At 56.6% G+C, this 24,988-nt stretch overlaps 1 protein-coding gene across 2 annotated transcripts; it reads left to right on the plus strand.

Annotated features, from left to right (window-relative positions):
• The first annotated feature begins 5,144 nt into the window (after positions 1–5,144).
• On the plus strand, positions 5,145–23,899 carry GRAMD1A (GRAM domain containing 1A). Of its 2 annotated transcripts, XM_068528481.1 has the most exons (19): positions 5,145–5,273; positions 9,444–9,654; positions 9,747–9,767; positions 10,246–10,330; positions 10,460–10,563; positions 10,645–10,740; positions 11,501–11,581; positions 14,877–14,989; positions 15,162–15,312; positions 15,848–16,046; positions 17,067–17,210; positions 18,781–18,899; positions 18,992–19,134; positions 19,710–19,813; positions 19,901–20,074; positions 20,163–20,250; positions 21,471–21,578; positions 21,662–21,782; positions 23,441–23,899. In XM_068528481.1, exons 1-19 carry the CDS (start codon positions 5,266–5,268, stop codon positions 23,531–23,533), a joined length of 2,163 nt encoding a protein of 720 aa, XP_068384582.1. In that variant the 5' UTR covers positions 5,145–5,265; the 3' UTR covers positions 23,534–23,899. The 2 variants fall into 2 exon arrangements, with proteins under 2 accessions (XP_068384582.1, XP_068384583.1); XM_068528482.1 differs by lacking the exon at positions 21,471–21,578.
• Positions 23,900–24,988: the final 1,089 nt, after the last annotated feature.

Raw genomic sequence — 24,988 nt, forward strand, 5'->3', positions numbered from 1 at the left:
AGCTGGCCAGAGGGGAACATGACTCCAGCTGGACACGCTATTCCGCCTGACACGGTCATGACTCTCTGGCCCAGCCAGGACTCCTTGGGGGGAGAAAAGGGCCTGGTCACCTGCCCTCACCCTGGAAGTCGGAGCAAACCCTGTGAGGACGGAAGGAGGAGGAAGCCATAAGGTAGGGGCATTGGGGTGTCTGGGAAGGACTCTGGGGTCCAGGCCTGGCCTGTGAAGGTCAGGGTCTTCCCAAACCAGGGGAAACCCTCTCTGGGTCCCACGGGTCCTCCTTCCCTCTATCCCCAGCAGCTGGGTGCCAAGAAGCCCTTGCCACGTACTGCTGTGAGGACAGACAGACACTAATCTCATCTCCCCCGACCCACGAGGCCTCCAGGATCATAATCACAACCGCAGGAACTGGCCTGGTTCCCTCGCTTTGTGTGTCTTGGGAGGGGCAATTGCTGAGCAAACAGGGAAGGGAAATCCTGGATTCTGCCTCTTTTCCGCTTGATCAGCCGTTACTCAGGCCCAAGGGCCTCTAGGGCCCACTCAGGCCTGGCTCCTTCCTGGCTCTGTGTGTGGGGAAGGGTGCTGGGGTGGTGGGTATATATTCACCCAGGGCTTGGCCTTGGTGAATTCTCAGAAAAAATAAACCCCAGTCTAGGGGCATGAACAGAGTTCACTGACCGCTTGTTGTGGTCCGGGCCCTGGGCTGGGCCCTACACTTGTCAGAGCGCCCTGACACTGCCCGGCCACCCTAGGATGTCGCTATCAGGATCTCCAATTTCCAGAGAGGAACCTGAGGTTCAGGGTCGACAAGGAGGATGTTGGCAGAGGTGGGAATCCCACCCAGACCTCTCTGACCCCCACACTGTGCTCTGAAGCTCAAGCTCACCCCTCCTCTCGGAGGAGCAGCAGGGGGAGGGGGGAGGGGCAGGGTTTGCATGGGAACTCTCCCCTTCACCTCTTCACCTCTTCTTTCTCCCCCAGAGACCAAGACCCCCAACCGGGCAGGCAGAGCTCTCCCCATGGCTGAGTTCCTGCCCCTGCTGCCTTGCGCACCCCTGCTGACCCAGGACGGCGGTGCCCAGGACTCACCTGTCCCCCCAGCCGAGTGGCAGAGCCAGCAGCCACACGGTGGCAGGGCCCAGGACCTGGCCCCTAAGCCCTGGAGGCTCCCAGAGGTGCCCTCCATTCAGATAACGCCAGCCAGCGATGGGGAGTCACCCCCCTGCACCCCACCTCCCCAGCGCCTGCAGCTGCCGACGACCCCAGACCAGGAGAGTTCGCCCCAGGACAGGTCAGACTTGGGTGGTGGGATGGGAAAGGGGTTCTCTCTCTCGGGACCCACAGGGTGGGTTCCCTGTGGCTGGCACTCCAGGTGGGGAGCTGAAGGTCAGTTAGAATGTGGCCTTAGCCCCACAGGGGCCTGACTGGAAGCTGTGAAATAGATGCAGATAAAAATTGCAGCTGGGAATATGTGTTGGGATAACCAACTGAGCTCAGCTGAGCACTGCTTACTAAGACCAGAGGCGAACATTCTCTTTTGACCGCCTGGTGTTTTTCAAACTCTGGGTCATGACCCATTTACGGGCTGCTGCAATTGCTACACAGCAATCAACACTTTTTCCCAAATAGAATCAGGAGAGAATCGAAAATAACAGTGTTAAAAAAAAAAAAAGAAAAGAACACACTGTATGAGGCAGTGAACAAGTGTGGCTTCCTACAAATTTTGTGACATTACATATACAGCTGTCCCCGGTATCCATGGGGGTATTCCAAGACCCCTGCAGATACCAAACTTTGCAGATGCTCAAATCTCTTATATAAAATGGTGTAGTATTTGCATATTACCTACTCACATTCTCCTGTATACTTTAAATTACCTCTTGATTACTTATAAAACCTAATGCAGTGTAAATGCTATGTAAATGGTTGTAAATACTATGTAAATAGTTGCCAGCCAGCAAATTCAAGTTTTGCTTCCTGGAATTTTTTTTTTTATTGAAGTATAGTTGATTTACAATGTTGTGTTAGTTTCAGGTGTACAGCAAAGTGATTCAGTTATACATACACATATATATCTATTCTCTTTCAGATTCTTTTCCATTACAGGTTATTACAAGATATTGAATATTGTTCCCTGTGGTATATACAGTAGGTCCTTGCTGTTTATCTATTTTATATATAGTATTAATCCCAACTCCTAATTTATCCCTCCCCAGCCCCCCAATTTTTTTATACAAATATTAAATTATTATTTTGTACACCTGAAACTAATATATTATGTACCAATTTTAAAAAATTGAAGTGTAGTTAATTCACAGTGTTGTGTTAGTTTCAAGTGTACCCCTCCCGGAATTTAAAAAAAAAATTTTTTTTTTGACCCTTGATTGGTTGAATCCACAGATGTGGAATTTGCAGATACAGAGGGCTGACCATATTTTTAAGTGTGTACTTGGAGACCAATGTAAAAGGTATTTCCTGCTGCAACTCTTGGGGAAAAAAAAAAAGTTTAAACACAACTTCTGCAAAGAAACACTACCTTTGGCACAAGGAGACAGGAACAGGGAGGTTCAAGGCTATAGGAGGAAAGAGGAAAGAACTACATTGGCCTTGAATAGAAATGTCCATTGTGGTTTCTTCCAACAATGAACATTCGATAAGAGTTAAAGTTTATGAGGTAGGGCTCTGTGTATCAACGTGGAGAAGTCTCAGAAACAATGATGGTTGCAAAATGATACAGTAGGAGCCTAATTGTGTATCTTTTTGGAAGACATTGAATAATAGGATATATTGTTAGAGGATGCATCTTGATGTAGAAAAAGGATAGAAAGATGTACAGAAAGAACACACACCAACTTCAGGGCAGTGGGTACCTTGGGGGGCAGGAACAGAAAAAGGAGGGATGGGGAGTTGGTAACTGTAAGTGTAATCATTTATTTCTTTAAAAAAAAGAAAAAGGATCTGAAGCAAAAATGGCAAAATGTCCACATCTATTGATGTCGTATATGCTTGGTAGGGACCAAGATGACTCTTGTATTTTTCCTGTTTGAAATAAATATTCCCTAATTAAAAATTTTAAAGTATTTCAAAAGAAGAAACAGGCAAAGAGAAATACAAAGAAAGAGAACAGTGAGACAGAGGGAGGTGGTGGAGGGAAGGCCTGGCTGAGATCTGACCCTGAGATCTGACCGTGAGAGGCAGTCACGGGAAGAAGGGGGGAAGAGCTTCCCTGCAGAGGCAAAGCAAGTGCAAAGGCCTGGGGGCAGGAATGTGTCTGGGGAGTTAGAGGAACAGCAGGGAGGCTGGGTAGCTAAGGCTGTGAGCAAGGGGGAGCCAGAGAAGAAGTAAGAGTGGAGTCTTAGGCAACAAGGGGAGGACTTCGCTTTCAGCAGGACTGAGAGGTGGGGCTCCGGGAGGGCTCCAAGCCCCGAGGGCCCTGACCCGACACCAGTTCACAGGCTCCCTCTGGCTGTGTGTGGGGAGCAGACTGTAAGGGCGGATGGGAGCAGGGAGACCAGGGAGGAGGCTGTGTGATGGTCCAGGAGGGAGAGCATGGAGGCTGGGCCAGGGTGGGGGCAGTGGAGGAGCTGAGTTTAGATTCTGGATAGATTTTGTGGGTGGAGCCCACAGGGTCTGCTGAGAGACTGGATGTGAGTGTGAGGGAAAGAGAGGGGTCAAGAAAAGCTGAAGTTTGGGGCCTGCCATCCACCAAAATGGAGAAGACAGTGGGTCTTTTTGGAGGGAGGGGGTGTAGGGTGGGAGAGGCATGGGAATGGAGTTTTTTTCAACAGCTAGGAACAGCCTGTCCTAGAGAGGAGCGGGGAGCAAGTCTCTGTGCTGGAGCGCCCGTGGCCAGGAGCTGCGAGGTGGGACTCCCATATCTGTGTTCTCGGACAAGGGGTCCAGGACACCGATAGACTCAGGCAGCTGATAGCTCAGGCAGCCGCTGCAGAGACAGGCACAGGTTATGGCGTCACGGGAGGGTTGCGTCCAACAACAGTGACCTCGGCGAGTCACTTCCCATCTTTGAGGCCGGGCTTCCCCTTCTGTAAAAGGGAAGTCCCCCCCCCACCCCCCACTGTCCTGTGGGAAAGTCCTGACCACAGAGTTAGTGGGATCCCCAGGACTAGGTGACTTGCTTGAAGTCAGATAAGCGCCAGGGAGGCTGGATTCTAACTCGGGCTGGCTGACGCGGGCTGGGACCAAGAGGGGTCCCCAGAGCCCAAGGCCCTGGGCCCTCCGGGGGCCGACAGCGGGGGCTCAGAGACGCGGAGAGGGAGGCGGCCTCGGGCCCCACCCGCTTCCCGCCAGCTGCGTACCCACAGCCGCAACTCCTCCGTTTCCCCGAATCTCCATCCCACCCCCAGCTCCGCCCCACCTCTCAGGTTCCGCCCCGGGTGTGTGTGGGGGGGGGGGCGGTGCGGAGAGCCCCCAGCCTGGGGCCTCACTGGAGCCGAGGACCCCTTTCCCGGTACCAGGGGAGCGGGTTGGGCCTGTGCCCAAGCCTCTAGCTGCCATGGCGGTGTCGTGTTTTAATCAAGTCTGTGTTTTTCTCTTTCTGTCTTTCCCCCTCCCCGGTCCATTTCTCTGCCTCTCTCCTTAGAGCCTCTGTCTGTTTCTCTTCCTCTCTCTTGCTCTCTCCGTGCTCTGGCGTCCCAGCCAGGGGCCCCTCTCCATCTCTGTCTCGCTCTTCCTGCCCCAGCGCCCCGTCCCTCCCTCTCTAATTCTCCCTCTCGCGTCTCTCTCCCTGTGGCCTCGCTCTGTCCCCGCCGTCCCTCCCTCGCCTTGGCCAGCCCCCCGTGGGTCTCCCTCTCGCTCTCATCTCCTGCTCTCCCGCCTCCCTGCGGCCCCTTTTCTCCCTCCAAGTATCTGACTCTCTCCATCTAGGCCCCGCCGCCCCTCCCCGTCTCCCCTCCCCGTCTCCCCTCCCCGTCTCCCCTCCCCGTCTGTTTCCCCTCCCCGCCTCGGCTGGTCCCTCCCCGCCTCGGCTGGTCCCTCCCCTCCCCCCTCCCTCCCGCGGGCGGGGGGCGGTGCTGTGACGCGACGGGGCGGGGCCAGGAAGGGGGTAGCTGACGCTGCGGCTGCCTCCCGCGGCCCCGGCCTTTTGTGCGGGCGGCGGGCGGCGGGCGGCGGGCGGCGGGCGGCGGGCGGCGGGCGGCGGGGTCGGGTGCTGGCGGCGGCCGAAGAAGGCGAGGCGGCTGCCCAGCGGGGACGCTCAGCCGGGCCCGGCCCTGCCCTGCGGCTGGGCGCGCCCGCCGCTCCGCATCCATGTTCGAGTGAGGACCGCGGCGGGGGCGGGGGAAGTTCGGGAGGAGGTCGGGGGTGGGGGGAGGGGGCTCCGCGGGCTCGGCTGGGGGTGGCGCGGCCGCAGCCGAGGTCCGGGAGCTTGTGCACCGGGGGCCGGCCAGGGGGAGGGGAGGGAGGCGTTGGGGGCCCAGGGGTGCGCTCGGGGATGGGCCCTGACGGCGGGGAGGCACCCGGGGCCGGTTCGTTGGCTTGGCGGGGCTTTGGCTGGGGGACCCGGCCTCATCCCGGGGGGAGGGGGGGGACCGCGGCCTGCCGGGAGCGCCCCGGGCCTCCTTCGCCGCTGCCTGGGAGGCGAGGGGTGGGCGCGAGGCTGACCCGGGTCTTCGGGCCTGCGGTCTAGGCAGGACGCAGACGAGCCCCCTCCGGCCGGGCCCCCAGGCCCCGGAGACCGGGGCAAGCCCGGGAGCAGCCTCTCCCGGTCTGGGCCCCCTCCCGCCGTTCTGATCTGTTGCTGGTCCCGGGGCTGCTCGGATGGGGGCTGCTGCGTGGCCGGCCGGCAGACCGCGTGCGTGAGATCCTCTGGGGTCGTGGCCACGGAATTGACCTACTCTCTGTCTGGGCCCAGAGTATTTTAGATTATGCATTGTAGGTGTCTTGGAAGTGTGTATGCGTGTTTGTGTTCCTAGTGTGCAGACAGCTGTGATCCTCCTTGGCTGTGTGCGTGTGTGTGAATTTATCTGGGATACCATCTGTGGTTCCAAGTGTCACTGTAAGTTGCCTGTGTGTTCAGTTGTGACTTTGTAGTGTGTGTGTGCATGTGTCAGGGGCTCTTTGTTTGCTGCTATGACCCTCTGCCTCTGTGTGTGCTTATAATTTGCCTCTGAACCTGTTAGCTCTGTGTGCAAATGTAAGTCACTTGTGTGTGTCCATGTGTGACATTATTGTGTGTCTGGGGCTCGGTGAGGATGACTGAAACCCTCTGGGGTTGTACCTTTTATCTATTTCTGGTTCCATCTTTGTGTGAAAGTTCTGTGTGTGTCCCTTTATGACATTGTTGTACGTGCCTGGGCTTCCATGTGAGCAGCTGGGACCCTCTGGGGCTTTGTGTGAGTGAGAGAGAGACCCCTTGTGGCTTATAGTGAGCCTGGGACCCTCCCTCCTGAGACCTTGGGTGTACCCTTGACTCTCCGGAGCAATAATAGTAACTGATGTTGTTCCCCTGTTAAAGTTTATAAAGCATGTCCCACGCATGATTTCAGTACCTGGCCACTGTGTTGTCGAGATGTGTCCACGACCTCCCGGGGCTGCATTTTTCCCAAGTCCTTCATGGCTGTGTGAGTGTCAGGGCTCTCTGTCAGTCAGCGACAGCAGCTGACATGTCCATCCCTTGCCACGTAAGAGCAGGTCTTTGCTCTGGCTTCCCCTCCAGATGGGGAACGCCATGAGAGCTGAGCTGACCCTAGACTTCATTTACCTGGGTTGTGCACGTGTTAGCTGGGGTCCTCTGTGACTGTTCTTTCACTGTGTGGCTCTCTCTGTAACTGTGGGAATGTTACTTGCTTTCAAGTCTCCTCTGAGACTTTCTTGTGCCCGTATATGTGAATGTACCTGGGACTTTGCATGGTTTTCTGTTTCTGTGACCCTCTGCAGCTGCGTGTGTGTTGTGCATGCATGCATGCGCATGTGTGTGTAACTTCTGGGACTTTGTGTGTGGCTGTAGCATCCTTGTGTGTGATTGTGCTGGGACTCTGTGGCTTTGTGTGTGACTGTAATATACTTGTGATGCTACTGCAGGGTGTATGGGAGGTGAGGGGTAGGGGAGACTTCTTACAACTGTGGGGAACTGCAGTTTGCCTGTGACAGTGACTGTGTGTGAGCCACGTCGAGGTTCCCTTTTGTGCACACCTGTGTAGGCCTCTGCCCCTCTCTGACCAGAGGGAGTTGTTGGCGTCTTTAGGCCTGGGAAACTGGAGGTGAGGTGTTTGCAGTGACAAAACCCCATTCTCTTCCAAGTCCCTGAGCCCTGTCACCGTGTCGGGCTCCTCCCTTCCCTCTGCTGCACCCTGCCTGGTTGGGCAGCCTCCGGGCTGTCAGGCTTGAGCACTTCCTCTTTGCCCTGCCAAGGAGCAAGATCTGGGGGCGCAGGCTGTGCCCTGTCTGTGTGTGTTGGACTTGTCTGCAGGTGCCCTCCCTTAGACCTGAGGCTGCAGGAGAGTAGGAGAGGTGGAGGAGGGGTCTGCATTTCGGGCTCGAGAGGCAGGAAGATGACGAGAGGCAGGAAGATGACGCAGGGGAGGAACGTGGTCACCCCTCCCTTAAACCCTTCCCGAGCTCACCAGGGCCGTCAGGGTGAAGCCCGAACACCTGCTCAGGGCCCAGAGGGCCTGCAGGTGGACCTGTGGCCTCCTGTCCTCCTTCCCCAGCCCCACTGGCCACCTCGCTCCTCCTCAGACCTGCCAGACTCAGTCCTGTGCCGGAACTCACTGTTCCTGCCCCCTAAAACAGTCTTCCCCGGCCCTTTGCCAGATCTGGTCCTTGTCCTTTGGGCTCAGCTCAAGTGTGCCCTGCACACCAACCCACTTAGTCCTCCTTACCTCCGTGGTCCTCAAACTTGAACATGCATTAGCGTCTCCTGGGCCCCACCCACACTTCTTGATTCAGGAGGTCTGCGGTAGGTTCCAGACTCTGCATTTCTGACAGCTTCCAGGCACTGCTGGCGCTGCCCCTGTGAGCAGCGCTGCCTCACAGCACTGACCAGTGTCTGAGATCATCATCCTTATTTACATGTTCTCTCACCGATCGTCTCTGTTCCCCCATCAGAATGTCAGGTCCCTGCGGGCAGGTGTTGCATCTGTCTTGCCCACTTTTGTGTCCCCAGTACCTGGTGCAGGGCGGGTGCTCCGTGTGCACTTAGAGGGTGACTGACTGGAGTTGGCGTCAGTTTGGGCTCCAAATACCAGGCTGAGGTGTTTGTGCAGGGGTCAGCGTGGTACCTCGGCAGCACCTGCTCTGGGGTGGCGGCAGGGCTGCGTGCTCCATTTTAGTCTGACGGTCCCTAATAAACCAGAGCACGTTCCAGGTGGTGGGCTTTATGTACGTATGTCCTCCAGACAACCCTGGGAGGTAGATACTGCTCTTATTCCCATCATACTCAAGAAGAAACTGAGGCACAGAAAGGTTCAGACACTTGCCCAAGGTCACAGGGAAGTGGTCCAGCTGAGATCTGCAGCAGCCTCAGCCTGCGGAGGGTTGGGCAAGTGGTACACTTGGTGGAATCCAAGTTTGGAGGGTGGGGGGCATGGGGGGGTCAATCACTCATTCAGTCCACAGGGGCAGAAGCTTGTGGAGCACCTGCTGTGCGCCAGGCCTCGTTCTAGGCAATGGGGTGCAGCTGGGAACAAAACCCCCTTCCCCTGTGAAGTGCACCTCCTGGTGTGGGAGGATTTGAAACTCGGGAGAAGTGCTGAGGAGAGAGATGAAGAGGGAGGGGGCTCGGGAGAGGAGAATGTGGTTTCCATGGAGGGGCGAGGGACGGTATCTTGGAGGATTGGCCCCTGAGCAGAGGTGGTGAGGACCTTGCCTTCACCTGGAGTCAAATGCAGACGGGGGGAGGACTCAGCCAGGAGGTCCCTGACCTGACCAGGGAGGAGACTACTGAGATGTCCAGGAGGGGAGAGCATGGAGGCTGGGCCAGGGCACTGGAGCAGGGGGGAGTGGGCAAAATAGAAATAATGGAAATAGATTTTAGAGCTGGAGCATGTGGGACTTGCTAATAGAGTAAAAATGAGGGGTGAGTAGGAAAGAAGGAGACGCTTAGGTTTTTAGCTCAAGCCACTGAGTGGAAAGTGGTTGTTCAATAAATATTTATTGTATGAATGAATGAATAAGTTAATTTTAAGACCAGCAGGCATTACTGAGAGCTCACTGTGTGCCAGGCTCTGTTAGAAGCCCTTTACATGTACTGATTTGTTTAACCCTGCAGACAACTAGAAGAGGACATGCATTTCTCACCCTTGGATTACAGATGAACTGACTGAGGCCCGGGGAGCTAGGGGGCCTGCTCTGGGTCACACAGCTAGGAAGTGGAGCAGGGTGGGTGGGTGGAGATCAATGGGCTGATGGGTGGGCCCCCCCAAGCTGGCCTGTCCCCCCACCCCAGCCTGTTTTTCCCCACAATGCCCCTCTTCCTGTCCCCCCAGCACCACCCCGCACTCTGGCCGGAGCACGCCAAGCAGCTCCCCATCTCTCCGTAAGCGGCTTCAGCTCTTGCCGCCAAGCCGACCCCCACCTGAGCCGGAACTGGGCACCATGGTGGAGAAGGGGTCAGATAGCTCCTCAGAGAAGGGTGGGGTGCCCGGGACACCCAGCACCCAGAGCCTGGGCAGCCGGAACTTCATCCGCAACAGCAAGGTCGGTTGGTGCAAGCCCAGGTGGGGTGGGGGGAGGCGTGGAGGGCAGGGGCATCGAGAGGCTCATTCTGACTCCATTCCTTTCTCTTACAGAAGATGCAGAGCTGGTACAGTGTAAGTATCGGGGCAGGGGGCCTTGCTGGAGGGATGAGAGGGAGGGGGACAGGTGCTGGGCCAGGGGCCCCTGGCTGCAGTAGTCACGGAGTGGGTGCTGGGGTCAGCAGACCTGGGGGTCACATCCTGTGCTGCTACTTACATGCTCTGTGACCTTGAGTGAGTTGCTTAACCTCTCTGGGTTTCTCTCTCCTTGAGAAACAGTTCTGACCTTACTAGACTGAGGGGAACATTCACTGAGAGTCGGTGATACTGGTGGGTACGTGGTACAGAACCTGGCTTAGGTAGCAATCAGTAAATGGCTCTCGTTATGGTTACTCTTGTGTTACAGGCAGTAGGAGCCAGAAGTGAGCTAGACACTGAAGCCTCAGAGAGGCTCCTCCCAGGCTGAGGAGACTGAGGGGTGCTGGGCGCTTTGGGGGACGGAATTAGGGGTGTGGCCCCCTGTCCTGGTTCTCACCTCCCAAACTTCCCCCAGATGCTGAGCCCCACGTACAAGCAGCGGAATGAGGACTTCCGGAAACTGTTCAGCAAGCTCCCTGAAGCCGAACGCCTCATTGTGGGTGAGTCCCTGCCAGCCAGACCCGGGGCTCCCAGCTCTGCCCTCCCGACCCTCCCGCATGCGCCGGCCCAGCGGCCAGGACAGCCGTGTGACTCGGGTGTCTGCCCGTCTCTCCCCTCGGCCGCCTCAGATTACTCCTGTGCCTTGCAGCGCGAGATCCTCCTCCAGGGCCGCCTCTATCTCTCCGAGAACTGGATCTGCTTCTACAGCAACATCTTCCGCTGGGAGACAACAGTGAGCTGACCGACCTGGGACGAGGAGGGGCCCCAGGGCGGGCAGGGCCCTGGCCCCTTCTGACCTGTCTTCTGTCCTCAGATTTCCATCCAGTTGAAGGAAGTGACGTGTCTGAAGAAGGAAAAGACGGCCAAGCTGATCCCCAACGCCATCCAGATCTGCACGGAGAATGAGAAGGTGAGCGAGAGGACCAGCAGACAGGGGCCCCGGGGTCCCCGATCTTCACCGGCTCCTCTCTCCTCCCCACCACCCAGAGTCCTGTTGACTCAGCACCCAGCTTCTCTCATCTTCCCTTTCTCTTTATTCTCCCGGCCCCAGCCTGGTCTCCTGTAGTCTCTGGCTACCCGGACTCCTGCACCTGCTCCTGTCTCAGGCCCTGCAGTCTGTCCCCTGACACAGCTGCTCAGGGATAGTATTAACAGAAAAATTCTATCAGCTCAGAGGCCTCCTCCACCGGGAAGCCTTCCCTGATGCTCCATGTATCATGATTGTTGCCTCAGGGTCCAAGAGGGCTGCCTCACACCAGTGGCCCAGATGGGACTGGAGAAGGAAGTGGGGCGGGAAGACTTCAAGCAGACTTCCCTTTGTGTTTTCTTGGCCAAAAGGGGATCTGTTGGCCACCCACTGCGGCCATAGGAGACTGGGAGTGTGCCTTGGGCTTCCCCCAAGCAGCCCAGCCAGTCTGGGCTGAACCTGTCTCCCGCCCTGGACTGTGAGCCCTGGGGCCAGGGCCGGGGGCCATCTCCTCCTCGCGGTGACTCCAGGGTCATCCAGTGCTGGGCTGGGCACAGGACAGATATTCTGTGGAATGAGTGAAGGGATGAATGAATACATAACATCAGCATGGAGAGCCGGGAACAGGGTGCAGCGGGTGGAGCTTCCTCCTCCCTCCAGCCTTGTCTCTCCCCCAGGGCTCACACCCCTCTCTCTTCCGCAGCATTTCTTCACCTCCTTTGGGGCCCGAGATCGCTGCTTCCTCCTCATCTTCCGCCTCTGGCAGAACGCACTGCTTGACAAGGTGGGCCTGAGCGAATCCTGGGCAGGGGGGCTAGGGGGAGGGCTGGGGGGGGGACCATGGAGCCAGGGAAGCCAGGACTCGGGGAACTGGAGGACCCCTCCAGCTCTTCTCCATGGGCACCAGACCCAACGTGCCTGCAGCTCTTCCATAGGCCCCCCGCAGGGGGCCGCCACGGGCTCCAGTGCCACACCCTGCCCATGAGAAATGCGTACTCACAACCCCTTAGTCACCACCTGCAAATCAAAAATGCTCCGAAGATGGGGAGGTTACGGGTAAAGCAAAGCCTGACTTGAGCTGACGTAGTTTACGTCGCTATCAGCACTGTCTAACAGAGCTTTGTGCTGTGCTGTTGGTATGATAGCCACTGGCCACACGTGCCTGTTGAACTCTTGAAACGTGGCTAGTGTGACTGAGGATCTGCATTTTTAATTTAATTTCAGTTTTAATTAATTTAAACTTAAAACACCACGTGTGCTTCTTGTATAACACAGGTCTGTATTTATCTCAATTAATGGGACTTTTCATATGTTTCAGGACCAAAAAATAATAACGTGAATGACTGGGGTAAATCTTAAATATAGTTGTGATTCAGTGTAATATTATAGTATCCAGTACAGACTATACCAGTGATTCTCAAACTGTATAGTTTCAGGAATCCTTTACACTCTTTAAAATAATTACAGACTCCAAAGAGCTTCTGTTTAAGTAGAGTATATCTATCAATATATGCTGTATTAGACATTGAAACTGGGAAAATTTTTTTTAAAGTGTTCAAAGTTTGAGAAAGGAACAGAAGAACGGCAGGCTTGGGAGAGGTAGTGGTGCAGTGGGTCAGTGGGAAGGCCTCCCACAGAGAGTAAGTTTTCAATGCGTCTTTTTTTTTTTCTTTAATTTTTTGGCCTCGCTGCATGGCATGTAGCATCTTAGTTCCCCAACCAGGGATCGAACCCGCGCCCCCCTGCAGTGGAAGCACGGAGTCTTAACCACTGGACCACCAGGGAAGTCCCGAAACTGGGAAATTTTTAAACACAAGATACACAAACACGCATTACATTAGCCACCAGAACCATGATAACATCACATAGTCTCTGGAAAACTCCACTGTACACTCATGAGAGAATAAAAGTGAAAAAGGCAAGTGATATACTACTAGTAACACTTACCATACTTATGAAAATAATTTTGCCCTCATGGGCAAAAGCCTAAAAGCGTCTAGGGGGTGCCCAGAAATCCTTGGACCACGCTTTGAGAACCTCTGGTATACACTACTTACTGGATCCTAAGTATAATATAGATATTTTTAGTGCTGTATTATAGTATAGGCAGTGTATTATCTTTCTTAAATCCCCAAATTTCTTAATTTTGAATCAAGTCTTACCCCAAAGATTTTGAGTAAGGGATTTCAGACTTTCACTTTTCACATTCTGATAGTCTATTATGGGCCGGACCTGAGTGGGCTCTCCTGGAATGCCTACTGTGGTTGCATGAGTTTATGTAGCATGCATTCAGCTGCAAGTAGCTGAAAACCCAACCAGACAATGGTTTAAACAGATACTGAATTACTTCAGATGATAATAATAATAGCAAGCACTTAACAGAGCTATTGGGTGCGAGGAACTGTTCTGAGCTCTCCATGAATTAACTTATTTAATCATCACAGCCACCCTTCAAGGCAGTGTGGTTAGTATCTTTATTTCACCACTGAAGCACAGAGGGAAAGCCTTGCCCATGGGCACATATGCTTTTCTGTGGCAGAGCTGGGATTCTGACCCATTACAGTCAGGCTCTGGAGTCCACTTAATCACACTGATGCCCATGTAACAAGAGGTGTGGAGGCAGGCAATCCAGGGTAGATTTGAGGGCTCCCTATGTCATCAAGGACCCAAGCTCTTGTCCATTATTCCACACCATCGTCCTTCTGCATATTGAAGTTTCGTCCACATGCTTGTTGCCTCATGGTTGCAGGTGGCTGCTACAGCTCCAGATGTCATGCCCTCAGTTAAGTGTCCCAAACATGAAAGAAGAAAGGGGTGGATGGAAAGTGGGCATTCCTTTATCAGGAAGGGAAAGCCTCCTTTAGCAGACTTTTCCTTGTATTTCTTTGGCTAAAACTTGGTCACATGATCACCCTTGGTTGCACAGGAAGCTGGGTATGTGGCAAAGGAAAAATGAGTTGATATAAGCCAGTTATAATTCCCTGGGGCTGGGGAAGATTTTCACCCCAAACAAATCAGGGTTCTGTTGGCAGGAAGGGAGGGTGGATAGATGTCAGGTAGGCATCACACAGTGTCTGCTACTGCTGGCTTGTAGCACCTCAGAAGGCCCAAACCCACTCCTCCAGCAGGGCTGCACTCACTTCCTGTCTTCAGGGGCAGCTCCAGCTATGGCCATCCTCAGGGGCGAGAGCACTGGAGCAGGAGCCCGAGGGAGGGACAGTGCAGTGTCAGAGTCTCCAAGGAGGGCAAGGGCAGCCAGACTGCTGGGGATGGAGTTCAGCCCCATCACCGAGTGCGAGTCACTGAACCCCATTGGTCAGATGGGGACCATCCCTCCTTCACAGCAACTGAGCTGGGCCTAGAATAAGAGCTTGGAAATGTCAGCTCGTGGGAGGCAGTGCAGTCCAGTGGTTAGCTCCAGGGCTAGACCAGCCCCCTGGGATCACATCTCAACACTGCCACTTCCTAATTGGATGACATTACCCACCTCTGTGCCTCAGCGTCATTATCTTAAAATGATGACAATATTAGCACCTACTTTACAGAATGGTTTTGAAGACTTGTTGAGTTAGTATGCATAAACGGTTAGAAGAATGCCTGGCACATGGTAACAACTCAGTGGATGTCAGCTGCTGCTACTGCTACTATTATTACTAGTAGTATCTCATCAGCGTCATCCAGCCACTCCAGCCATGGGTAGCTTCTGAGGACACCTGGGAAAGTAGTTGGGGGCAGGACAGCATGGCAGGTGGGAGCATTGGCTCTGGAGTCTGGCTGGGTTTGAACCCCAGAGTTGACCTCAAGCACGAGTTCTCCACCCTGGGCCTCATATTCTCTGTAAAACTGGGAACTTTAACCTGTAGCTGTGGAAGTATTGTGAGGACCTAAGGGAGAATTCCTGAGCACACTGGCTCCTATGCGATGGGGTGCGGAGTGAGATTGGGAGAGGTCTGGGATGGGAGGTCATGCTCCCCCTTGTGGACACCAGGGGAACTGCTGAGGCTGAGGGCTGGTGGGCGCGGGTGGAAGGGCTCTGGCCCTGATAAGGTGGAGGCCAACGTAACGTCCTGCCTGCCCAGACGCTGAGTCCCCGAGAGCTCTGGCACCTGGTGCATCAGTGCTACGGCTCAGAGCTGGGCCTCACCAGCGAGGATGAAGACTATGTCTGCCCCTTGCAGCTGAATGGTCTAGGGTGAGTCGGCGGCTGGAGGCTGGCTCCGGGGGTCGGGAGGAGACAGCAGGGGCTGCGTGCAGAGCTCCTGGAGTCCTGGGTGGACTGAGGCGGGGGTACAAAGTCTGGGAGACCAGGAGGGTGTGTGGGGTCTCAAAGATTCAGCGGTCTCACTCCCTCTCTTTCTGTGTAGGAGCCCCAAGGAAGTGGGAGATGTAATCGCCCTGAGCGACATCACCTCGTCAGGGGCAGCTGACCACAGCCAGGAGCCAAGCCCGGCAAGTTCGCGCCGTGGCCGCATCACCCCCAGCCTTTCCCGGGCCAGCAGTGACGCAGACCACGGGGTGAGCAGGCGCGTGGAGGAGCGAGGAGGGTGCTGGGCGGTGTCGGGGAGAGAGAGGGACAGACTGACAGATTGAGGGGGACAGGGAGGGAATGGACAGAGAAGAGGTGGATGGAGGGGTAAGTGAGGGGATGGATGGAGGGATGGGATGGAGCTGGGAAGATGGGCAAGGAAACTAGGCACAGGTAGGGAAAGAGAGAGACAGGCAAAGATGGGACAGGTAGATAGATGGGAAGCGGGAGAGACAGAAGAGCCAAGAGAGGGCTGGCTGGATGGATGAGGTCAGATACAAACAGAGATGGCATGGACAGGGCAGGCATAAGAAAGCTCATGGCCCACGCATCCAAGACAGGCCTGGCTGAGAGGCCGAGAGGAGTCCTCGTCTGGGTGGCCCCAGGGCCCCTCGTGGCTCAGCTGTGAGCTGCACATGACCTCCCCAGCATTGGTTTTCCTACAGTCTCGAAGCCTTCTGATGGATGTGGGTACACAGGGGGCCCTTAGGCTGGGACAAGGCTGGATTAAGCTTTTCTCTGCAGGCAGAGGAGGACAAGGAGGAGCAGACAGACAGCCAGCCAGACGCCTCCTCCGGCCAGACAGTGACCCCGGTGGCTGAGCCCCCGAGCTCAGAGCCCACCCCACCGGACGGGCCCGCCTCCCTGGGCCCCTTGGATCTGCTGCCCAGTGAGGAGCTATTGACGGACACGAGTAACTCCTCGTCATCCACGGGGGAGGAAGGTGAGGCAGGTGGCCGATGTGTTTACTTTGGTTACACGTGACAAACCTCACTCACATGGGCTGCACCAGGGGATTCGCTGGCTCATGGGACTGAAAAGTCCACGGGGTAGGCAGATAAGATAAGGCGTTGAAACGGTGTTGTTAGAAATCTGTCCGTATTTAGCTCTGCTTTGCAGGCAGCTTAGCAGGCTGGATAGGAGTATAGACTCTGAAGCCAGATTGCTGGGCCTCAAATCCTGGCCACACTGCTTCCTAGCTGTGTGACTTGGGCAAATTTTTCAACCTCTCTGAGCTTCATTTTCCTCATCTAAAAATTTTCCTCACCTGGGGTTAGCAATAATACTACCCACTTCATAGTGTTGTCATTGAGAGAATTAAATGTCTTAATGTAGGTAAAGTGTTTGGGCCAGTTAGTGTTGGCTGTTATTATATCATCATCATCATCGTTACCATCATCATCATCATTTCCATTTTCTCTATGCCAACTTTATTCTCAGATAGCTTCTACTCTTGTGGCAGAAAGAGCCCCAGCCCTGCCCCAGACAAGCCTAGCAGAGAGAAAGCATGCTTTTCCCAGTGGCTGCACCAAAAGCTCTAGGGTTGGCTCTGACTGGAGAGCAAGCCCACCCCTGAGCCCATCACTGTGGCTGATGGCCTGGCTTGGGACACACACACACCCCCATCCACCCACCCCTGAACCAATCACTGGGGCCGAAAGCTCAAGCTAATGAGCAGGCCCACCCCTGTCGTCACTGGGACTGCAGGTGCGTGAGCCTAGGTGTGTGCTCCGCCTTGAACCCATGGAGGTAGCTCTGATTGTCTGGGCTTGGGGCACACGCCCACCCTAAAGCCATCCTGTGGTGGAGGGGGCTGAGTAGCTCCGTGTCTGTGTCCGCTCTGGTCCAGGAGGACGGGGCTGCCCAGACACCCCACAAGGCCCGGGAGGGGGGAGGAGCGGTCACTCAGAGGGAAACCGAGGGACGCAGCCAGCCTCATCCCCTGTCCTTCTCTGTCGCCCAGCCGACCTGGCGGCCCTCCTTCCCGACCTCTCCGGTCGTCTCCTCATCAACTCCGTCTTCCACGTGGGTGCCGAGCGGCTCCAGCAGATGCTCTTCTCAGACTCGCCCTTCCTGCAGGGCTTCCTGCAGCAGTGCAAGTTCACAGGTCAGGGGCCGAGGTGACCAGGGTACACGGGAGGGGGTAAGGAGGAGCAGGCCAGGAGACGGGCAGGCACCGCAGTGCAGGTCAGGTGTGGCAGGCTGGGGAGTGAAATGCAGCGTCTGTGAGACCAGAGGGGCTCCGCCTCTTACTAGCTGAGTGGCCTTGGGCCAGGTGCGGACCCTCTCTGTGCCTCGGTTTCTTCTGTGTGACGCGGGTGTGATACTAGTTACCTGCCTTGTCAGGGTCTCATGAGAACTAAATGAGTTAATACTGGAAAAGTGCCTAGAACAGTAGCAGATAGTAAGCATTTAATACATACAAGTTAATGAGCACTCTGTCAGGCCCGTGCAGAGACCAGGACAGATGAATTCCAGAATCTAGTGAGAACAGCAGTAAACAGATGCTCACGCAGATAAGTGTGTATGTCAGAGAGGTGGCTGTGATCTGGGGGGTATTAGGAAAGCTGCTGAAAGGATGTGAAATGGAAACTAAGGCCTGAAGGAGGAACTTTCTTAGGGAAAGTGGAGGAGGTGGGAGAGAGGAATCCAGGAGGCTAGCAGGGTACCTGCAAAGATCCTGAGGCTGGAGGCTGGCACTGGGAGAAGCCCCCTGCGGCTGGGCCCCTGTGGCCAGGTGTGGAGAGGGGAAGCCACAGCACCAGGGGAGGCAGAAGGGCTGACCAGGGGACTAGCTAGCAGGGAGCTCGGGAGGCTGCAAAAGAGATTCAAGTTGGGGAGGGCCTACTCAGATGGTAGTTTGCTCTGTTTCTTTTTTCTGTATCGATGAAAATGAACCACGTAGAATCCCCTGCAGAATGAGTAAGACTGTGCCTTGTGTTGGGGGCACTCGAGTCCCCCCAGACTATGCTTTTATCCTGGAGAGACTGGCACATCAGACTGAGGAGCTCAGACTCTGTCAGGCAGTACTGGGGAGCCATGGAGTGCTGTAGACACATAAGGGACAGGGTCAGGCTTGGCTTTAAGAAGCTACCGCTGGACCAGAGGTGGAGACTGAGGCCAGGAGCTCAGGGGGAGGCTGAAGAGGGGCCCTGGACAGACAAGGACGGGCTGAACTAGGACAGTGCTCGGGCGGCCAGTGAACCGACGGGGAGGGAGTGTCCAGGACGAGGCTCAGGGCTCTGCGGGAAGCCTGGAGGGCAGTGGGGCGAGGAGGGATGTGTTTGAGGAGATGCGGAGGCCAGTGGGTGTGAGGGGCCCTGGGGATTTCCAGGGGAAGGTGTTCAAGAGGTCGCAGGACCCTAGGTCTGAGGCTCAGGGGAGAAGCCAGGACTGGTAAGGAGAGGAGACTGGGGCTGCAGGAGTGGAGGAGGTGGCCCAGGAGGGCTGAGAAGTGTAGGCAGGAGAGAGGCCCCAGCTCCGAGGATCATCAGCATCTGAAGCTTTAGGCGTCCAGAGGGAAGATGGGGCAGACACCGCGGTGGGGGCAGGGAGGAGGCGCAGGTTTGGGGGCAAGTCCCCAGGGAACTGGAACCTTCCAGAAGGGCTGAGTCTCCTACAGCCTGTGGGCAAAGGACTGGAGAATGGTGTCTTCATTCTGCCCCTCCATCCTCCAGACGTGACCTTGAGCCCCTGGAGCGGGGACAGCAAGTGCCACCAGCGCCGAGTGCTGACCTACACCGTTCCCATCAGCAACCCGCTGGGGCCCAAGAGCGCCTCTGTGGTGGAGACACAGGTGTGCCAGGCAGGGGGGCCAGCGGGTGGGGTGGCCGGGGGCCAGGGTGGGGGGCATGGCGCTGACTCCCTGTTCCTCCCTTGGCCCCGCAGACGCTGTTCCGGCGCGGCCCGCAGGCGGGCGGGTGTGTGGTGGACTCGGAGGTGCTGACGCAGGGCATCCCTTACCAAGACTACTTCTACACTGCCCACCGCTACTGCATCCTGGGCCTTGCCCGGAACAAGGCCCGCCTCCGGTGAGCAGTGGCCCGGCCCCTCCACCTGACCCCCTGATGGTCCCAGGCCCCCTGCCCCCGTCTCCGCACCCCGAGTCAGCTGCAGAATGTTGGTTGCCACCGCGGCAGGCGAGCAGAAGTCAGGCACACCCCGAGGTGTTTGGCCTGAGCCACCAGAAGGATGGAGCCGCCATTGACTGGGAGGGGAAGGTGGGGAGGGGCAGGTTTGGGGGAAGATCGGAGCTCAGCTTGGGACTAGCTGAGATGTCTCTCAGAAGCCCGTGTGGAGTTGGACGCAGCAGCAAGATGGAAGGGGTTCGAGGGTGAGGTGTAGGCTAGGATGGCAGTCTGGGTGGGCAGTGCTGGGGCAGCACCGAAGGCGGGAGACCTGCCAAGGTGGTGGGTGTGGACAGAGAAGGGGCTCCGGGCTGAGTGGGGTGGTGAGTGGGGATCACAGGGAACCCTTGGGGGGTGTCTGTTTTGTCTGTGGGTGACAAGGGGCCCTCTCTGAATCGGGGGAGGGAAGGCTGCCCCCGGGAATGGGACAGCAAGGCTGGAGTCAGACCCTGACCCCCTCACCCCTCCCCCGACCCCAGAGTGTCCTCCGAGATCCGCTATCGGAAGCAGCCCTGGAGCCTTGTGAAGTCTCTCATTGAGAAGAACTCGTGGAGTGGCATCGAAGATTACTTCCACCACCTGGGTAGGGGACAGGGGTCCGACCAGGGCCACAGACAGGGTCGGGGCCTGGCCGGGTGCAGACATGCAGGGCCCTCTCTCGTGTCTGCAGAGCGAGAGCTCGCCAAGGCCGAGAAGCTGTCTCTGGAGGAAGGCGGGAAGGATGCACGCGGGCTGCTGTCCGGCCTGCGCAGGCGGAAACGGCCCCTGAGCTGGAGGGGCCACGGTGACGGGCCGCAGCACCCGGACCCTGACCCCTGCGCCCGGGCTGGCATGCACCCCTCAGGTGAGTTCCGTCAGGCCTGGGGGGGCGGGGGAGGAGCTGGGGCTCCGGGTGGGGTGAGTCCGTCTGACTCCGAGTTGCTCCCCCGCAGGCTCCCTCAGCTCCCGCTTCTCGGAACCGTCCGTGGACCAGGGCCCCGGGGCAGGCATCCCCAGCGCCCTGGTTCTCATCAGCATTGTGTGAGTAGGGGCCGGGCTTGGGGGTCAGACAGGCCTGGATCTGCACCCTGGCTGTGTGAGCTTGGGCAAGTGCTTGGCCTCTCTGGGTCTCTGCTTACGTGAGAGCACGGGCTCCCCACCCCACAGCAAGGATTAAAGGAGGCGATGTTTGAGATGCGCCCAGCAGGGCTCCTCACGTGGTGTGCTGCTCAGTCTGCCACGGCGAGGTCGTCCCTGCAGGGAGAGCGAAGCTTCGGGGCTCTGGGGATGTCAGAGGGGCCTGACCTCGCCCCCGGGGCTGGAGGAGCAGGCCCCCGAGGGAGCCGGAATTAGGTGAACCAGGAGAGGTGTGCAAAAAGAGCAATGTCACTTACACTTTGTTCAGGTTTTCTGTGCCCAGCCCTGAGCTGTGTGATGCGAGGGACACAGTAGCAACCAGCAGCCCTGGGGGGAGACAGACCTGGCGCCAGACCAGAGGGATGGGGTGGTGATGGAGGAAACATGGGCGGAGGGGACAGGGAAGCCTTCGGAGGCCAGTGAAGGCTTCCTCCAGGCTGGACAGGTTCCAGGCCGTCAGGGAAGGCTTCCCAGGAAAGCAGAGGACTCTGAGCTGAGACCCCACGGGGATTAGGCGGGGAGACCCACATGCACAGAGGCCGCGGCTAGGGGCAGGGTGCTCTGAGGAAATGGAAATGAGATCCGTGCTCCCCGCAGACCCTGGGCAGCGAGAGATTGGCCACACGTTCAGCCTCTCTGGGCCTCAGTTTGCCAATAACAGCAGTCCAGTGAGGGGCTGTGCGGTGCGCTCAGCTCCGGGCTGCCGGGGTCGGGGGCTGGCCAGGACCGGCTGGGCGGCTCTCATCTCTTTGTCTCCCGCTCTCTGCCTCCTCAGGATCTGTGTGAGGTAGGGTCCTGCGTCCTGCCCTCCCCTCACCTGTGTCTCACCCTCAGCTTCAGCCCCTCGTCCTCACTCCGTGCCCCCAGCTCCCCCAGCTCCCCCAGCAAGGTGGCCTGGAGTAGCAGTTGAGGGCTCGGGCATCAGACAGGCCTGGGTTTGAACCCTGACTGCTGCTTATGGACTGTGTGACCCTAGGCATGTCACTCACCCTGTCTGAGTCTTAGTTTCCTCCTCTGAAAAGAGGGCTAATCATGGCACCCCTTCAAGGTGTGGTCACGTGGGTGACCCCCCACTTGTGGGAACGTTGGTATCCTGACGCCTGACCTCTGGCCCCTCCCCCCAGCCTCATCGTCCTCATTGCCCTCAACGTCCTCCTCTTTTACCGCCTCTGGTCCCTGGAGAGGACAGCCCACACTTTCGAGTCCTGGCACAGTCTGGCCCTGGCCAAGGGGTGAGTGGGTAGCCCCAGGGAGCTGGGAGCTTGGGCAGGTCGGGGGAGGCCCAGACCCCACTCAGGCCCTGTATCCCCCACAGCAAGTTCCCCCAGACGGCCACGGAGTGGGCGGAGATCCTGGCCCTGCAGAAGCAGTTCCACAGCGTCGAGGTGCACAAGTGGAGGCAGATCCTGCGGGCTTCTGTGGAGCTCCTGGATGAGGTGCGGCTCTGGGCTGTGGGATCCTGCATTCAAATCCCAAGATGCGGCATATGCATCTGGGCCTCACTTTCCTTCTCTGTTAAATGAGGAAGCCGTTCATAGTCCCTACCTCCCAGGGTTGCTGGAAAAATCAGTGGGATGGAAGAAAGAACTTATTGGTTCTCATCCTGGGAAAAAAGTCCAGGGATGTCTGACTTCAGGCATGGCTGGATCCAGCCACTCAATAGTAGTAAGAATCAGTCTCTCTTACCATCCCTTGACTCTGCCCACTCCCAGGGTTGCCTTTGTTTGGGGCATCCTAGGATGACCAATATGGTACCTACAGTTCCAGGGTAACATCCAAAGGAAAGAGCTCATTCTTACTGGATACTGGGGTCACATTCCCATCCCTGAACCAGTCATAGTGGCCAGGGATAGATGAGGCTTGGTCCCTGAACCCCTCCCCGCCTATGAGGTGACTAAGGGGTCACGTGAGGGTGGGAAAGAGGTTCTCCAAAGGTTATTGGGATCTCACCTCCAGAAGGGGTTGCCCAGACAACCACTGTAATTCGCTGGCAGCATCTATTCAGACGGCCACGTTCAAATTCTGACCTGTGACCTCGGGCAAGTGACTTCACCACTGGGGCCTTGGCTTCCTCCTCTGTAAATGGGATGATAGTCGATGTTACCTCAAAGGCTGCTGTGAGGATTAAAGGAGTTAGCCTCTGAGTAGTGCCCGCTCATGCAAACACCTCACCTGCATTCACTGTTGTTAGTGAGATCCCGCAGAGCGGGTGCTCAGTAAATGTGGTGGGGGGAGGCGTCAGCACAGACGCCAGGTGCTGGGGAGCATCTGGCATTGGCTGGGTGCCCAAGGGCGTCAGAGCCCACGGTGCTGGGTGATGGTGAAAATCATTCCTGGTCACTATGGACCGTAATGCTGAGGCCCACCTTTAGGGGCCGCATTGCACCCTGAAATCATGCTCAGAGGGAGATGCTCATGCAGGACAGGGGAGAGGGATCACTGAGGCTGGGGTCCCGTCGCTCAGAGAGAGGGAGGTCAGGGCCTTCCCATCCTCAGTTCACTTCTGATTATTTTCCTCTCTCAAACTGCCAAGGGCGTGGGATTGACTGCACAAATTAATGCTAACAGCAGACACCAATTGAGCCGGGCTGTTCTAAGAACTAAAATGACGAACTGATTTGTTTCTCATGGCCAGCCTCCAAGGGGTGTGCTCTTGTTACCCCCCATCTAATAGACAGGAACGTTGAGGTAGAGGCATTCCGAAGGTTGCACGGCAGGGAATAAGAATAGCTAACGTGTATCCAGCACCTCCTGTGTGCCAGGTCCTAGGCGTTCACCTGTCAGATCCCTGAATTAATCCTGTGAAGCAGGTTATGTTGCTGACCCACGTTTCAGCTGAGGGACCTGGGACAGTTAAGGGACTTGCCCAAGGTTACCCAGTAAGTAGCAGAGCCAGGACTTGAACCCAGGCCACCTGGGCCCCTTCCACCTGCTGCCTATGAGAAGTAAAACTGGGTGCAGAATGGCTGGGGTGCAGAGGCACAGGCTGACCTTGGCCTCTCTGGACCTTCCCCAGCTCCTCAGCTGCAGCGTGTTGGGGAATGCATCACCCCTCCCAGCACTCATCCCCCACCCTGCCCACCTCTTCCCCCAGATGAAGTTCTCGCTGGAGAAGCTGCATCAAGGCATCACCACCTCAGACCCTCCCTTCGACTCCCAGCCACGGTCCGACGACAGCTTCTCCTGAGGATACCTGGCCACTCGGCCATCCCCCCAAATGGACAGATGGACACAGAGGCTCGGTGGCCACTGCTGGCTCGGTGTGAGCGCCGGGGACCTCCCGCCCACCCCTCCCAGTGGCCCAGCCAGGGGCCGCGCAGACACGGGGACCACAGAACCGAGATGCACTTTAGACCAGCGTGTGTGAGTCCAGCTGCCATCGCCTGCCCCGCCAGGGCACTGGCCCGGCCTTCGGCAGGCCCCCCACTAACTTATTGTGCTCGGCTGGGGTTATGGGGGGCACCTCCCGGGGTGCACGATTCCCTCAGCTCTGGGTTTAATGTATTATATTTATTTGGGGCTGACAGAGCCCCAATAAAGGGTTGGAAATGGCTGTGGCTGTGCCTGCGGGGCCCTGGGAGTGGGTGGGAGCCTCCTGTTGCACTCAGATCCCGCTGTGGTAGGAGGGGCGTACCGTCCATTTTCTGGGGCCACAGTCAGTGACGCGACCTGGAATTCCTGAGCATCTTTCACAAGCTTTGCACCATCAGGGTGCAGTGTGGGGGCTGTGAGGACAGACTGGTGGCTGGTGGCTTGGTTCAGTCCTACCTCTGATACTTAGTGGGCATGTCACCTGGAGCAGGTCAACCTCTCTGAACTTCGGTTTCTTCTTCTGTACAGTGAGCATAAGAATAGCACCTGTTGGGGACTTCCCTGGCGGCCCAGTGGTTAGGACTCTGCGCTTCCACTGCAGGGGGTGTGGGTTTGATCCCTGGTCAGGGAGCTGAGATCCTGCATGCCGTGCTGCAAAAAAAAAGAATAGCACCTGTCTCCCAGGGTTGCTAGAAGTGAGTCGTTCTCGAACTTCAGCTGCATCAGAATCTCCTGGAGGGCTCTTTAAAAAGCAGAATGCCAGACCCCACCCTCAGTTTCCGACTCGGCACGTCTGGGGTGAGTCTGCTGAGATCCTGCGCTTCCAGCAAGTTCCCAGGTGATGCTGACTGTCCAGGGACACCACTTTGAGAACCGCTTTATAAGGTTTCAAGGAGTTAATAAAGGTGGCTGCTTATAACAGGGTCTGCGCAGAGTAAGTATTCAATAGATGTTACTATTATGGCAGAAAAATTGAGGGGAGAAAAAAGTAAGTCATGTAGTGGGGACCAAGTATGTACCAGGCTCTGTGCCACGGTCTGATGTTCATTTAATTCTCACAGTTACTCCATGAGATGAAGACAAACAAATGGTTACATGCCTGGGGCCACTCAGCAGGGAGGCAAGGCCTAGCCCCTGGTGTCTCCACATTTAGATACAAGGGCCCCCTTCAGGACCCCATACCAGCCCGTCCAGGTTGTGGCCATCTGGACCCCATCTTACCCATGTGGAAATGGGCCTAGAGGCAAGGTCTCGGTCCAGGTAGAACCTAGGTTTGTCTCACTCAAACCCTGTTCTGGTTCCAGAGTGAGTGAGGAGGGGTAAAGAGAGA

This window comes from Eschrichtius robustus, chromosome 19, assembly GCF_028021215.1.
Source record: "Eschrichtius robustus isolate mEscRob2 chromosome 19, mEscRob2.pri, whole genome shotgun sequence".
Classification (NCBI taxonomy): domain Eukaryota; kingdom Metazoa; phylum Chordata; class Mammalia; order Artiodactyla; family Eschrichtiidae; genus Eschrichtius; species Eschrichtius robustus.

Coding starts and splice junctions, on each gene's coding strand:
- GRAMD1A (XM_068528481.1), top strand. Junction 9,768..10,245: donor AGATGCAGAGCTGGTACAGT/GTAAGTATCGGG, acceptor AACTTCCCCCAG/ATGCTGAGCCCCACGTACAA. Junction 10,331..10,459: donor AGCCGAACGCCTCATTGTGG/GTGAGTCCCTGC, acceptor CGGCCGCCTCAG/ATTACTCCTGTGCCTTGCAG.